This window comes from Accipiter gentilis, chromosome 9 (assembly GCF_929443795.1).
Source record: "Accipiter gentilis chromosome 9, bAccGen1.1, whole genome shotgun sequence".
Lineage (NCBI taxonomy): Eukaryota > Metazoa > Chordata > Aves > Accipitriformes > Accipitridae > Astur > Astur gentilis.
Window position 1 is genome coordinate 38,804,453 of NC_064888.1, and position 16,211 is coordinate 38,820,663.

The window sequence follows — 16,211 nt, forward strand, 5'->3', positions numbered from 1 at the left end:
CTAAGAGAAGCTGGGAACTAAAAAATAGCATAATATTGCAATATATTCCCTTCCCCCATCTTAAGTAATTTCACCAGTACTCCACTGTTTTAAAATCCCATTGCAATCAAATGCGAGCTGTTTGGGAACAAAAGGAAAGGAAAGGGAACAGTGAGTCAAAAGGGAGCTTTATTTTTAAAAACTTCTGTAATTACGTCTGATCCATTTGGTAGATGATACTCTTTAACCATTTATCTTCCTGTCTGATAATCCAACTCTGTTATGGAGCCACAGGAATCCTGAGTTGGGGACCCTCTTCCAGGACACATGCCTCCAACCTTCCACAGTATTACATACTATTTATGCCCACAATTGTATCATTCATGGAAATAGAATCCTTCAGATGAAAAGGTCACACACTGACCCCCAATAACGTATAGTCTGCCAGTTCAGCCCCTGACCTACTCAGTGGTGGCTAAAAATATTCAGCAGCTGCACAGCGGTGTGACGTTCTGGCCATATCTGGCCATATGACTGCTCAAAGAAACTTTCCAGGATAAAGATATAGACAGCATTTTAAGAACTGCATAAAAAAACCAGAACAAGCATACTAGCAGCCATATTAAAAAATAAATACTTCAACAAAGTATTCTATCAATGCCTTGGGCCTCCTTAGAGCATACAACATAACCAAGATGATGTGATGAAGAGGGGAGAAGCTGTTACTATATATCACCCAGTTACTGGTATTTATGATCACCTATTACCAGTGTTTTAAAAATTATGTTTGATGATTACTTCACATCCACAAAAAAGTTAGAATCCAGAAAAGAAGTCTACAATTTGCATTCCAAGAAAGTACCCAGGCTTCCATTCTTGCTGTTGGACACCTATACCTTCAACTTAGGAGTCATGTATTTAAAACCAAAATGTCCAGCTATACCCTCATGTCCACAACAATAATGCATCAGTTTTGGATTGTAATACGAGTACAACAGTTCATTGCACAGATCCCCAACTACTCCAACCACATCTTGTAGAGAAGACTGAGTTTTACCCCATGCAAAGTGGAACACTGTCAAACTCCTTAAATCAACATCATAAAGTCACTGTTCCTTATGCATCCCAATTCATCAGCTATCCCTCTTCAGTCAGCAGGAAGAGAGACATCTGTTTGGTACAAACCAGAAGACAAGCTCCGGCATCTTTGCTACAAGTATTCTAGTACTGTGTTTCCATCAAAAATCAAATGCAAATGCCAGCTTAGGCATTTCCACTGATCACAATCTGTGACCAGAAGACGGAAAATTTTCAAAGACTTCCAAGATCCTGTGACTTCACTGTAAGTAAGTATAGCATACATGTGTTCTTCATAAGACACGGCTTATATAAAGAAGTGATACTGTGCCTAGCCTCCATTTCTAAACATTCTAGGACAAATAATTTGCAAAGAAAATTACAAGTAGAGGATAAAAACCAGTGGTTAGCTTTTCAGCTCCTTCCTTTTCTTTCCTTCATTTAATTTGCTTACCTGACATCAGTTTAACCAGTTACCTACAGCCTGTCATTCTTCCACACTAGTATCATTAAGGGAAAGGAGCCTCTAACATCTCTATTAAACTGTAATAAAGCAAAGTCTTCAACATGTAATGCCTCTAAGTTAACCAAGCGTTACTGAAATTACTTCACCCGCAAAGTCAGTACTTACCACCCTACTTTACCACTACCAATAACTTCACAAGAATAGTAGTATTACCCTGTCACATTTCAGAGCTTAGTTTTAAAAGTAGTTTCCAGTGTACTATTTCAGTGAGGGTAAAGTGGAACTATGGAATTAACGTCAACCTGATTTTCAATTGCGCTACTTTTGGCCAATTCCAAAACAAATATACACAGGAAAAGAAATATAAAATAAAATAAAAACCCTTGCAATTAATTTATTAAATTATTTCTCTCCCAACACAGAACATTACTTACCTGCTATTGTGTGTGTTCTAAATATATGTGTATAGGCTTTCTTCTTCTCCCCATTCCCTGCCCTGGCAATTCTCATACTGGGCCACACTTAATTACCTAAGCACATTGACATATATAGGTTTCTGGAAGACTAGAATGTATATTCTAACAAATCACAGTCATATCAGATAGTCATTAAGTATAAGCAAGGGAAGAAAAGGAGCTTCTGTGGAAAAAAAACCCATAAAATTATAATACTCCCACTACAATTTATTAAATTTCCATTATTTGAGAATGAAAACTAGAAGCATTGTGAGAATTTTATATTCTTGATGAAATCATTTTCAAATAACAGCACAGGCCCAACAGAAGAGATATCACATTATAATAAATAATACAAATGTATAGTGGCTAATGAGGTTAGCTCCCAGTTTTACAGCATTTGATCTTCATATTTAAATAGTTTGCTGGCTACTTTAATACATTAACTTATGTATGAGCTTTGTTTAATCCATGCATACAAAGTTCACGTTTTTACTAAAACTTACTACAAGCGGTTGAACCCAAAGTTTCTTAGCAATGCTATCTTTCAGAATTGGGACACTTTTTGCCCTTATAGTCAGATTTATTTCTTTTCTGCTACCTGGCTCAAAATTGCTGCTAACCTAGCTTCTCGCTTGTTTCATGGGCAGAGCAAGTCCCTTATCTCTAACAAAAAAAAACAAAAAGGAAAACCCCAAGTACAGCCAAGACCACAAAGGCATGTTATCACTGCCTATAGTCACTAAGCAACAGTTTCACAAATATGCAAACCTAAAAAAGGGAGAATTTTAGTCTATTGGAAGATACACTGTAAACATGAGATAGCCAGGTAACCAAATGACAAACTATTATCTGACAGCTTTGAAAACCTCTCCACGTGAAGTGCTTTTAAGCCAACTTGTAATAAATACCACATGCAGCTAAATTTAAAAAAAAAAAAAAATTAAAAATCCTAAGCCAAGTTAAATAGTAACCAATGTTCAAATTTAACCATATAAAGTCTACATTAAAATCCAAAATGACAATTACAAAATATTATATTACTATGAACGCTGTCAAATGCTTTGAATAATAGTACACTAAGGAAATAAGTAAAAACACACTTTACCTTGTATCTCATTTTGGGGCATGAATGAATGTAGAAACCCATGTAATAAAAACAGAGATCAGGAGCTTTTTCATGAAGTTGCCTAGTAAAAGCAATTTCCCTGTGAAAGGAAAGAAAAGACTAATTACTTTTGAATACAATTCTTACATTCATTTTACCTCTCCATATTGAAATATTTTACAGCTACCTGGCTCTTGACCTATTTAAAGGACTAGGCTTCTATCAAATACAAAAATGAAGATAATAAACTCAAAACTAATACTTAAAGAAACTCAAAGATAATAAACTGAAAATGAATGCTTAAAACCCAAGCAAACAAATCACCAAAATGCAAAACACCATGTCAGGCTTAAAAATACTTTCATTTTTGTGTTTTGTCCTGCCAAAGGACTAACTTGAAACTCAAATAAAAGTGACTAAGAGCCTCTATTTAACAGGTTTCTTGTTAATATTCATGTACATTGGAATTCTACAGAAATCTGGCCCAGCTATTTATTGTACACAGACTGGCAAATGTGGCTCAGGAAACAGGGTATTTTTTAAAAATAAGCTTCAAAGATAAGCCTCTTGTTTGTTCTATTATTTGTGTTCTAGCAATTTACATGTAAAAACATCCATCTTTATGCAACAAAAGGTATTTTTCACCCATCCCATGTTTGATTGTATGATTTTCTCATTTATTCTGAAGGATGGAAATATATTCCAATATATTCCAAAATAAGTTTGCTTTTTATTATACTAGCACAAGGGAAGTAGTATTATTACAAAGATTCAGCCAGTATTTCCACTATAATGCTCATTTTTACAGCATTTGTAACTTTGCAGTTCACTTTTGTAACAAATTTGATAAAACATGTATGTTGGTTCTTACTTTCAATGTCGAAGGGATGAGAGGATTATGAGCACATGCATATAGGAAGCATGTACAAATACTGGGGGGGGTTTTATCACTTAATATTAAGTTAGTAATAAGGATGTTTAAATGTACTGAAAACCTAACATTTCCTAACATTTTAGTTGCATATAGTTTGCTGACACCATCACGAGTTCATTATAACTCTGTAGCTAGACATACATCCATTCAAAAAGAGGAGAATGTCTAGAAATAAGTTACTCCATATCTGAAAATCCAGGTAAGTATAACAGATTCCAGAAGTGAGATTTATGTACTACCAAAAATGTACAAACATGCACTACATATACATAATCTTTAAGACATGGCATGAAATTAAACAACCTTACCCTTTCATGCAGATTATCCTGGACCTAATTAAACAAATGCCTTTCTGCAATTCAAAAAGCTGGAACACTACAAGGAAAAAACATTATCTTTGCATTTCAAAATCTCTTAAACACTCTTTCCAATTGGACTACACTATCTGATCTAATAAAACAAAATTACTCAAACTGAACAGAAAGTGAAGTAAATAGACCATGATGTAACGAGGTAAAAATTGGGCTGCAGCAGCAAGTCTTACTATGGGCAACAAAGCTTCGTGCAAGTGAATTAGAGCACATGATACTAAAGCTAGCTTGCTTAGAACTACTGCCACTGTCTTTGCATGTACTACAGTCTCCAGTGATATGCCTTAGGTAAGGACCCTTAACTCAAGTTCTTGCTCTATCTTCCATTGATCTATTCAGCCAACCCCACTCCAGGCAAAGTTTTATTGTGGGGATGCTAAAACTTCCTTCTCTTTCTGCTTTTCAGGAGTGTATGCTGTGATCCAAGGTAAGAGAATCCTCCAACTCCATCATTTTACACCAGGAGCAGCCATGAGATGTCACCCTATGGCATAACAAACATCTACCTGCATTCTTTCTGCCTAAATCTTTCCTATGGAAAAGGGACTACAGACTTGCAATTACCTTTTTGTAAAGCTTTCAGTCATGGTATGTATCTAAAGAGTTACAATGGCTGTTTGCACTTGGCAAGAGTAGCCAACTAGTGAGGAAGACATATATTCATTTCATAATAAAAAATTCAGACTTAGTATTTCAGTGCTATATAACCCAATTCCAAAAGAAGTTCAAGTATTCATCCTCCTACTAAATAAAGGTTATGAATACTATGGTTGTCTACTATACATGATTTTAGGTGGTAGGGGGAAGGTTTCACTTTTTCCTGCAAATAAGAATAAGAATCACTCAATATTTCTTCATGATTTTTTTTTCCTTTGGTAAGACTGATATTTCACAAGTAGCAGCTTCCCCCCTCATTCTTTACTTACATGCCTACATATTTCAAGTGATCTTCAAATCCCATCCTTTCTACGACTCAGCATCAAAAATTCTCAAAGTATCATGAAGTGGAAGTGACAGCACTGCAATGCAGTTTAACCTCCTCAGAGTAAAATTGGCAACAGCTTTGAAGCTATCAGATTCCTTTGCAACATCCTAAATCCTCCCTAACTCTCAAGGTTTTTTTCCCACTTTTGAAAGAAGGACAAGGTTGGCTCCCTCTAAGACTGTTCGGAACTCATTTTTATTGCCTTAAATGCTGCAGAATTTATAAGCTGCTTTTTCACTAGTTGAGCCATGCACGCATGCTGTGCCGACAAAGTTTTAAATTTATTACGTAGAAAATTTAAAATCAGTTCAAGAATTCATAAGCATGGATTATGTCAGTCTATCATTACATAAAGTAATGTGATATATACAAATACTAAAAAACAACTCTTAGGGGGACTTGGTATTTTATGTTATTGCTCACCTTACTTGAAATTAGACTGATTATTTTTCATGTATCTAGCATATGTAATAAAATATTTCTAAAAATCTAGACCACTAATAGACAGAAAAAAAGATCAATTCTAAATCACAGGAGTTCCAACATGTTTTCTACATTTGTTAATTCTGATTAGTTTTATAAAATAGCCAGTGCCACTGAATGCCTCAGAAAAATGACAATTCAGACACTTTTAGACAGAGACCACTGGAGATGCCACAGCAACAGCTGCATTAATGCTCATGACGACTTTGAAGTTAGCCCTGATTTGCTCTGGAACTGGACCAGATGACAGCCAGAGGTCCCTTCTGACCTAAATACTTCCATGATTCTACAGTTTCTTCATCATAAAGAACCATTCTAGAACAAAGTGGGGAAAACCAACAGGAAGGCAATGTTACCAGCTCTTATTAAAGGTGACATACTCAGAGAAATTGCACTTTAGGACTTAACTGATCTAAGAGCTTACCAGAGAGTGGGAGGAAGTCCTGCTCTCTCACTCCCTAGACATTCTCAGCTGCACATTGTGGCTCCGTCACAACTCTTGGACTAGCTCTGGTGTTAACAGGTTCTCCACTGAGCCAACTAAGCTCACTAACCAGGTTGCTAAAGCAAACAGTCTTCTGCTCAGTAATTAAACCAGCTAAATATATGGTTTCTAGAAGCCCAGCATACAGCAGAGATGGAGACGAGTTATTGCAGCACTTCATTTCAGCAGCAGTAAACCATTAGACTGATGTCAGAAACTTAACAGTGAACTTTGTGGGAAAAACCCTTTGACATATGCGTTTGAACAACTCATGTAAAGATTATACAGAAATCACAAAATTCACCACTACAGAGAGGAATACATCCCAAAGGAGAATTAAAAAAAGAAATTAAAGAAAAAAAAAAAAAGATTCTTAGGAAATCAAAAGATCCTAAAAATAGTGTTTGTGCTTTACATATTTCAAAAGTCATGTCATATTTACCCATCCTGGTGGGCAATACTAAACAATTAGCTAAGAAGCTCCACCTATAGAGAAGAGGCCTCTCAACAGGATGCCTTGGAGAAAGAAGAAAGATGAATCTCGTGATTTAGCACTCTTTCACATCTGAAGGTGTGTAGTGCAAATCTCAACAGGTAAAGACTTTTTCTAGAATTTCTCACACCCAGGGAAACTTGAAAATAGACATGTCTGGCATGAGGCTCAAACCCAGTTGCTTCATGAGAACCTCCCTGGGAATACCACATCTGTGACCAGCTTACTTCATGTAACAGAGAAGCAAAAAAGCCAAGAAAAAAATTGAGATGCACAAATATTTCCACTCGTTTAGGGTTTTTTCCCTTATAATTATAATGCAACCATAAAATTGCTTATGGAGGAAAAACAGTAACTTGCAATTTAGCGTGCAAGTCGTATTCACTGTGAAAAGCATTACTCATTATTCCTACTGTTTTGCAAGACTAGGTTCATAGTCAATTTAAGGCTTTAAAATTCATGGGATCACTCTCTCCATCAGGCTTGCTAAAGACAAAGATAATGAGATTAACATACCTGAAAAATATACTTAGTGCTAGTACAGCAGGAGACTACTAATTCAGAAGACAACAGCTTTTAGGTACTCTATTATTTATGATCTCAATGTGCATAAAACTATAAAAGTGATTAATTTCATTTGGTGACTGGGCTAAGAAATAGGCCAAAGGAAAAAATACCACTATTCAAACAAAGAAGGGGCTTTACCTGCTGAAACCAAGCAATACTAAATTATTTTCAGGGGCAATAAAAACTAGGCATTTAGTTTCTGAGTGGTTTTTAATCTTTAAAACTATTTAGCTAACTAGAAAGATACATCCCTATTCAAGGATGACAACTAAAAATTTATTTGGAATGCAACCAACTGCAGAGAATTAAAAAAAAAAAAACTAACACCACAAATACTTTGCTAGAGATAGTGTTACCAGTATCTGTTTAGACTGGAAATAAAAGCTCAAGTTTAGGAACAAGTATCAATTCTTACTATTATGTCTAACCAGATAACAAAAATGTCCTCTTACCGTAATGCAGAGTAGACTCCCAAAGATAAGAAAGAATAGTCTGGATCATAGTACAGATAGACGGAGGACACGCAGTAGGGCAGGATATCGATTACACCAACAGCAATTATCTTCCCATCCAGCCAATACTGCTGGTGGAAAGAACCATAGCCACATTCTGGTCCATTTGGTGCATTCTCTGCCTAAGCAAAAATAAAAGAGGGATGTAATTGTCTGACAGGTAGACTTTTAGTATAAAAACAATTTTAGAAAGAATTTTAACAAAAAAGTAAATACTGTGAGAAATTACTCCTGCTACCTCTGTTTAGAAAATGGAAAAAATGAATTTGAGAACCAGGGAAAACAATGTTAGTTCACTCTATCATTTGTGACTTTGCTCTACTCATGAGCAGTAAACTCTATATATCACGCATCCCAAACATGAATCTGCAAATAGCCTCTGCCATCTAGTATTTATAGTACTGACATGATAAAACAACATGATTCATCAAGTTATTAATGTATTATTACATGCAAACAAATTCTGCAGATACTCTTTCATTTGACCTACTTTTCAACAAGAGATGAAGTGAAACGCAGACATTTCACTATACTGGTGCTTCCCAAAGCTGGCTGTGACTGCCTAGTTCCTCCAACACTTTCTGTCACAGCAAGGACCCTACCGCTTCTCTCCCCGACACCCCCAAGCACTGGAAGCACTATGGCCACCAAAATTCAGTTTCTCAGAGTGGCCATTAAAGTTGCTTGAAAACAGCATTTATTAAAGGACTGAATAGCTTACTCTTCATGTGCGGTTTACTCTTTATGACCAACAAAACACCTTTTATCTAAGAACCTGAAAATCTGTGTTCCAACAAAATCTGTGGAACATCTTTGTCAGTCCATATCAGAGTATCTTCTGCAAAAACACTCTGGACCTCGCTATTGTTGTGCGCTGCAGTTCTGGACGTGCAGTGAAGTATGTCTCCGGACGGCATGAAGTACCTAGAGCCAGAAACTGATGCTTCAAATAAAGAAGAAAATGATCTCCTAATTTAAACTGTATTACACAACCAACCTTGGCATGCCATTTTCTCCCATGTCAAGTTTACTTTAATCCTGAATTCCACTCTGCTCAACTTAATTATCCATCTAGTCATGTTTTTCACTGCATTGCCAGATCTTCAGAAAGCTGCTTCTCACTCAATAAATCTGACAATATTGCCTACTATTACCAACTGGTTTGCATTACAACAACAGAAGGTGGGTTTAATCAAGTATTTTGATACAGTAGCGCAGACTGAAGAGATGATGGGCAGTAGAAGTTACTCTAATTGGTACCACATGTGTCAAAAGAAATCAATCACGTGAACAAAAACCATTTCAACTGACTTACCCAACCAATAAGGCCCAAAATAAAAGCTGTATAGTAAAATGTTTGCATTTTTATATAGTTATATAGCATAAAAGTAGATATGGAGCTACAGATACTGTAAAAGTGAAACGATCAAACATTTGCGAGCTCAATCTGCAGTATATAAGGATATTAGACTCGGATACTAGCATACTAAACTGGGTTTCTTCTCATTCAGGTAAAGCCTACTTATTCAGCAGCTACGGTTTCATACAATATTATCAACTTTTCAGCAGAGCCAAATGAAATCACATGGTCAGTAGTAAAACTTTTAAGCTGGGACACAGTCAAGTAAGAGAGTTTCTCTAAGGATTTCTCAGCACAGGTTAAGTTCTCTTCTCCGCTACCAGGGTGCAGCCAGTGACAGAAAAATGTAAAACATCTCCTGCAAGCCAAGGGGAAACGTGATTGGTAATATAACACAGACCTGCTTAAATAAGTTTCCATTAAAACAGATTTTCTTTCTTTGTCAAAAACTCATCACATAGGATTTCATGAATGTTAAAAAAGATAGTCTAAGCCAACATGGAAAAGATTTTCTCTCAAAGCAAAGTCCTCTGAAGTTAAATGAATGCTGTGTCTGTGTGTGACCCCAAACCTCTGAACAGCATTGCATGGGTTCGGTCACTGGACCTCTGCAAACTGTAGTATTAGCATCAGTTAAGAACTTCTAGTAAAGCATAAACTACAGTTATTTCACTAATGCAATTACAATGAAATGTCATGAACATAAAAGAGGCTATGTTCTGCAACAAACATAATAAGCACAGCACTGATTTCAGGCAAAATGTTCAGGGATCTCCATTACATTAAGCAAATAACATTTTTTAAAAGAGTAACATTTTCCTCCTCCTTCAGAAGTTTTGATACAATGTAATCCTTTGTAATGCTTGCAAGTAGGTTTTCTCCAATTTCTCAATGAATACTTGGCTCCTTTAACTTGGTTTCTCATGCACCATCCAGGCAGTTTGACATGAAACAGGTCTAGAATATGAAACGTTTTCCTGAAGCAGGTTATACCATTTCACACTACTGACATGTCCACCTGGGACTGTGTTTGCCAAACGTGATGTAAAATATACCAGTGACATCAAGTGAGCAAGCCCAACTGGAAAGGGCTTACCTTATCCACCCGAAATTATACCTTAGTCCTGCAATCAATCCAGAGGGATCAATTTATTTAAAATTAACAATTTATACTCAAAATTCAATACAATGAATTGTTATAATCTGATTATATTGAAACAATCAAAAAAATAAGAATTTAATCCAGGAAAAAAATTAAAACAAGTAATTTTCTCTCTAATGTTTAGATTACAATACAGATATATAATATATTCCATCACATGTGAATTCTGCCTGTCTTCATATTCTGCTAGCTAATGATTCCATGAACACATTTGATTGCTCATATTTTATAACGCATTATTAAAATTTAAATATTTAATAGCAACTGGTATTACATATTGCTCCAATGAGAACACCTCAATGTAGTAACTGCTTCTAATTGAACTTCAATGATGGGGAAAGTGCTCAATTTTCTTCAAAGCACGTTGGTCTTTCCCTTTACTTTTAAGAGATGTTTTACTACTTTATTACTATTATGGAAATTGCACTTGTTAACCCACATGCCAGATCAGTGTGCAGCTGCAGAAGGCACTGCATACTTGCTTACCAAAAGTGGGTCCTGACCATACTAACTGCATGATTATTTTTCTCTGGAAGGTTTCATGAAATTTCCTATTTTGAACTTTTCCATTTTACCCTCCGCTGTGCACGGAGGGAGGAGGAAGATATGAAATCCATGCTATCCCTTACACAAAGAAAAAAAAAAAATGAAAAAAAAAAAAAAAGCCAGGAAACCCCTGACTTCTACACTCCAGTGGAAATTATTTGCCGAATAAGTGAAGTGATTAATTCCAGCAGTTCCTTTCCCAAAGGCACACACATACACAACCTACCATATGGTAGATTTCTATCTCTTGGTTAGCAACATATTTCCTTTTCAGTACTACTTTCTCCTTTCATTAGGGATTAGTGGAGATGCTGTGAAAGCAGCCTACAACTATAGGCTCTGTCAGCAGAGAGGTAGCACTGCATGTTTTCATTTAAAAAAGCACCCTCACAGAAAAAAGGGCCAACAGCATCCTGGGCTGCACCAGGCAGAGCGCTGCCAGCAGGTCGAGGGAGGTGAGCTTTCCTCTCTGCTCAGCACTCACTGTGCTGCATCGGCACTGCTGGGTGCAGTGCTGGGCTTCCAAGTACGAGAAAAATACAGACTTACTGTGGCAAGTCCACTAGGGCCATAAAGATGATTAAGGGGCTTAAGCATCTGCTGTGTAAGATGAGCTTGAGAAAGCTGGGACTCTTCAGCCTCCAGAACAGATGACATGGGGAGGTTTTATCAATAGGTAGAAAAATCTGATGGGAGGGAATGAAGATAAGGGAGCCAGATTCTTCTCAGTAGTTACCACTAACAGGTCAAGAGGCAACGCATGCAAATTAAAAGACATGAAATTCAATCTGAACTGAAGGAAACAGGATTTAACTAAGGTGGTCAAACAGCATCACAGGCTGGCCAGAGAGCCTGTGGAGTCTCCACCCTCAGAGATATTCAAAACCCATGGGCCTGGACAACCTGTTCTAGCCGATCCTACTCAAGCAGGGGGGTTGGACTAGGTGATCTCAAGAGGTCCCTTCCAACCTGAACAGTTCTGTGATTCCGTATCAAAAGAAAGTAAATCAACCCACTGCAACAAAATGTGAGACACTGTCTACAGAGTTAACATCTGTATCTTATTGGAAAAGTACAGTGCTTGAGCTATACTGTCAACTATTTAATCCTGACAGTGACAGTAAGCTTAAAATGCTAAAAAGATTAGTGAAGCTGTGAAGGTACAAAGGACTTCAGTAGCAAGAAACTTCGACTATCACCATGTAGACGTCATGGTGATGTCTACACCACTATAAGTAAAAAAACAATTTGCCAGGATCTCTAAACGAGATGAGTTTTGATTTAGTCCTGAACAGTGCATTGATTGTGACTAAAATATGATATTCAACAGAAAGATGATCCTGGGAATTACAGACCTGGAACAGTATCATTTGTTATTAGATCTCCTAAAAATTAACATATTTCAATAAACAAAATAATGCAGAGCAGAAGCTGCTGTGCTTTTTAAAGAGCAAAGATCTAGATTCACAAATGTCTTTCAATTCTTTAGAATTCAAAAGCATCTCAATATGGATAATAGGAAACAAAGTGAGAACAAAAACCTGGATCTATTTTGTTCTCCATACTGGTAGGTGAATCACTGAAAAACTGAACAATGTTGCAGCAAACTGAGCTGATGAATTAAAAGTGTTCAGGATGGTTAAACAAGAGCTGAGTGTAAATAACTACAGAAAGATCCCATAACACCAAGTGATTAAAAAGGCAGAGGGAATATCAACTGTTCTTAAATGCATAGAACATAAATGCATGGGGGGAAAAATATTGCTATATACACATCCAAAACAATGGGTATAAATTAGCAATTCTCTCAAAAAGACGCTTTTGAGAGCAGTTCTATGAAATCATCGATTTAATGCTTAGCATCAGTCAAGATGGAAAAAGACTAAAGAGCAATCAGAGAAGGAATTGAAAACAAAATGAAAACAAAATCGTCATTTGACTGCATAATGCCATGGCACATCCGAGTGCTGAGGCTCATTCCAACTGTTGTATCAAAACGACATGGAACAACTTGGGAAGGACAAACACAGAGATGACTATTAGTGACGCCAACAGAACCACTGGCCCAGAGCAACCCCCTAACTCATTAAGCACCAAAAACTAGGAATCACCCTGAGCAGTCCAGATTTTCCCTGTGCCCTTCTTCCATAAACACTCTCACCTTGGCAACAACAGGGTACCAGGCCCCACTGGTTTTTCGCTAAAACTCCTGCATGCCATTCTCCTATACTGAACCATTATAACTGAACCTCTCCAAACAAGGTAGCATTTGCGTATGTGAAGTAGTAAAATGGCAAATGTCTAAAGGTAGTTTCTAGGACAAAAGGCTGATTAAAAAAAAAAAACCCCAAAACAGACAGTTCTCTCTACATTATCCTGTTTACTGCTAGAAAATTGCCTAGTTTTCTGCTACTACATACTATAACATTTTTTTAAACTATTCATTTTTTGTGCCAGAGCCCATAGCCAAAACAGAAACTAAACAGAATAATAAAATGAGGAAATAAAAAAGACAAGAAGAGTTTGGGTGTTCATACTATTTGCAGCTAATAACAATATTAAAAATTCAAAAAATTACAAATCAAAATCATGTAAGGTTTAAATTTCATTTTAAATTTTTTTTGTTCAAAAGAGTAAACAGACTACACACTACTAGATTTGCTTGTGGCAACTGCTTCAGAATAAAGAATTTCAAGAATCCCTTGGCCTCTGATATACAACCCCTTTTATTTAACTTCATCTAATTGAAGACATCTGTAGTGGTGCCACACAAAATTTAATTCAAGCTTCAAAATGTCAATAAAAACTGTCTGTAAGAAACAATACTGGTATAAACCTGGCAGGGAAGTGTGCATCAGCATCAACGTAGCCATACAAAATTAAGAATATAATGGCAGTCTGCTGCCCGAGTTGACGAGGTGATAAAAGCCCTTTTCCTATAAAGTCTAATGAGCTCTATTACTCTTCAGCTTTCAGGAATGTAAAGGCCAGTGGACTCAGCAGAGAAAAGCAACAAACTCTCCACACATGGATTCATTCAAACTGCAACATATCAAATTACTAGCGTAATTACTATAACCTGACAATTTCATTACAGTCACGCGGTACTTAACTCTTTAAGACTAACAAGAATGAAAGTGCAAGAAATTCGTAGCAGTTTGCTTACTCTAAATGAATCAAGAGCATCTCCCCTAAACTTTTAACTCAGACCATAGTCAAATGCAAGTTTAGCAAGTTATTTAGTAATATATCATTTTCTTTCACAGAAATAAATCAAGAACAGAAAAGACACAGCACTTTCTGCTACTGTCTCTTAACACAGTGATATGAAATTCAGCGGTGGCTTATTATCCAGCTTATGATCCAGCAAAGGAGTCCTCAGACTCCTTTGAAAATACAGTGCTATCTTCCTTGCCCGTCAGTGATGATGCAAATACTGTGACACCTATCTATACCAACGATACCATAATGGTTTGATGTCTATGTAGTGTGAAGAGGAAAGAATACATTCATTTCAAAACTAGCATCTAGAATGAATACATACCTCCAGAGGAGAATTACAGAGGAATCGTGTGAACTGCATCAAAGTAGATTCATCAGAAATATGTGCCCAAGAAGACAGCCCAAATATGCAAAGCAGAAAAAGAACAAAAATATTAGCAGTACTTCAGGATACATTAACAATCAAATACACTGTTTCAAAACCATATATTTGAAAAAACACTATCAGATTTTAAGAGTTAAAATAAAATTTCCACAAATTCCCACATTCTATTTAGAAGAGCAAATAAATACAATAATTAACTACACAAAGTACTTCCTTTCTATAAAATAGAAGATTCTTTAAAATGTGATGTGAAAGAATTATCACCATGTAATACAGGTCTGCTTCTGCTGTCCTTTATTTTAAATTACACGTTACCCTCCTCTGTGACTGCCTGCAACAGGGAGTCTTTTCCCACTGTTCCATTGGTACCTGCCCCATCACTAAGGGGGTTAGGGCCCTCATATCTCTTAATATAAATCGATTAAGTCTATTTACATTCAAAATCATAAACAAGCCCATTTTAATTATAAAGAAGAAGAAGAAAAGAAAAAAAAAAAATCAACTTCCTGAAAGTGCAAGCATTTTCAAACCTACATTCTTTACTCAATACAAAATGATGTGCTGCAATCAACCAAAAAGGGGAAGATTTTAATGAACTGGAGCTTGTTCAAGATTCTAAGAGTAATAAAATGTAATAATTATTTCTTTACCATGATTTACTTATTTGATACAAATACTTCCTTACTGGTGGATTTCACATTAAACATGTCACAAAGTTCTGGCATGTATTTAACCCTAAAACATTCCTTTGTTAAAAACATAGTACGTGTTACATGGTTTAATTCCAACTCTTGTAATAGCTGGATGATTTAATAAGTCAGCAGTTCCCAAACTGTAAAGTAATAGTAAACAGCAACTTTTAATTACAAGTTAGGTAAAAAGAATATATATGGACACCTACAAAACATCATTGTTTTCAAGAATTCTATGGATTTCTGAGCTTAATTAAAGAAGATTATTCTATTTAAAGGGCAATAAAAAAATGGGTCGATTACTTGTCAGTTATCCCATTTTTCCCAGGGAAGGAGAGGAAAGGAAGGCAGGCAACAATAAAAAGTGCCAATATTGTAAATTGCTGACTTAGGATAGAGTTCCATATACAGCCTAAGTAATTAAAACTTTCTCTTTCCTTCAGAAGGTGCTATAAAGCACATCTTAGAAATAAAAACACAGCCCCTGGTATATACATATATATATATATATTTTTTCATCTGCAAATGTTAACTGGACCATTCTTATTGTAGTTCAAAGTGAACACAACCTTAACCTTCTCTAAGATTGTGCCTCTAAGAAATTGTATCTGTTGATGCTAAAAGAATCAAGACTTTGCAGAAGCCATGTTTCAGACTTTTCCCCCTCAAACATATAGCAGCAACTGATCTACAGATGAATGGTAAACCTTTGGACACAGACTTTACGGAAGAACACTGAATTTCTATAAGGTGCTGGTGAAGACAGGGGATTGTGCATTTTCTGTAATTAACCATTTCAGATTTAGTCACGATCCCTCTAAATTACTCAGAGTTTGGAAAAACAAATGACTGCAATATCTTAATTACATTTTAGAATTTTTATTGATTTGGTGGATAGTTAGAGAGAATGAGAAAAAAACCAGGTAATAC

At 36.1% G+C, this 16,211-nt stretch overlaps 1 protein-coding gene across 6 annotated transcripts in view; it reads right to left on the bottom strand.

The window, feature by feature from the left end:
* Window positions 1-16,211, bottom strand: part of ATE1 (arginyltransferase 1) — an 86,398-nt gene that overhangs the window by 46,924 nt on the left and 23,263 nt on the right. For all 6 annotated transcript variants that reach the window (XM_049809994.1, XM_049809993.1, XM_049809991.1 and 3 more), the window contains 3 exons: window positions 14,527-14,559; window positions 7,855-8,036; window positions 3,086-3,185 (listed from right to left, as the gene is read on the bottom strand). In XM_049809994.1, coding sequence (XP_049665951.1) covers window positions 3,086-3,185; window positions 7,855-8,036; window positions 14,527-14,559 — 315 coding nt within the window. The remainder of the gene's footprint in view (window positions 1-3,085; window positions 3,186-7,854; window positions 8,037-14,526; window positions 14,560-16,211) is intronic.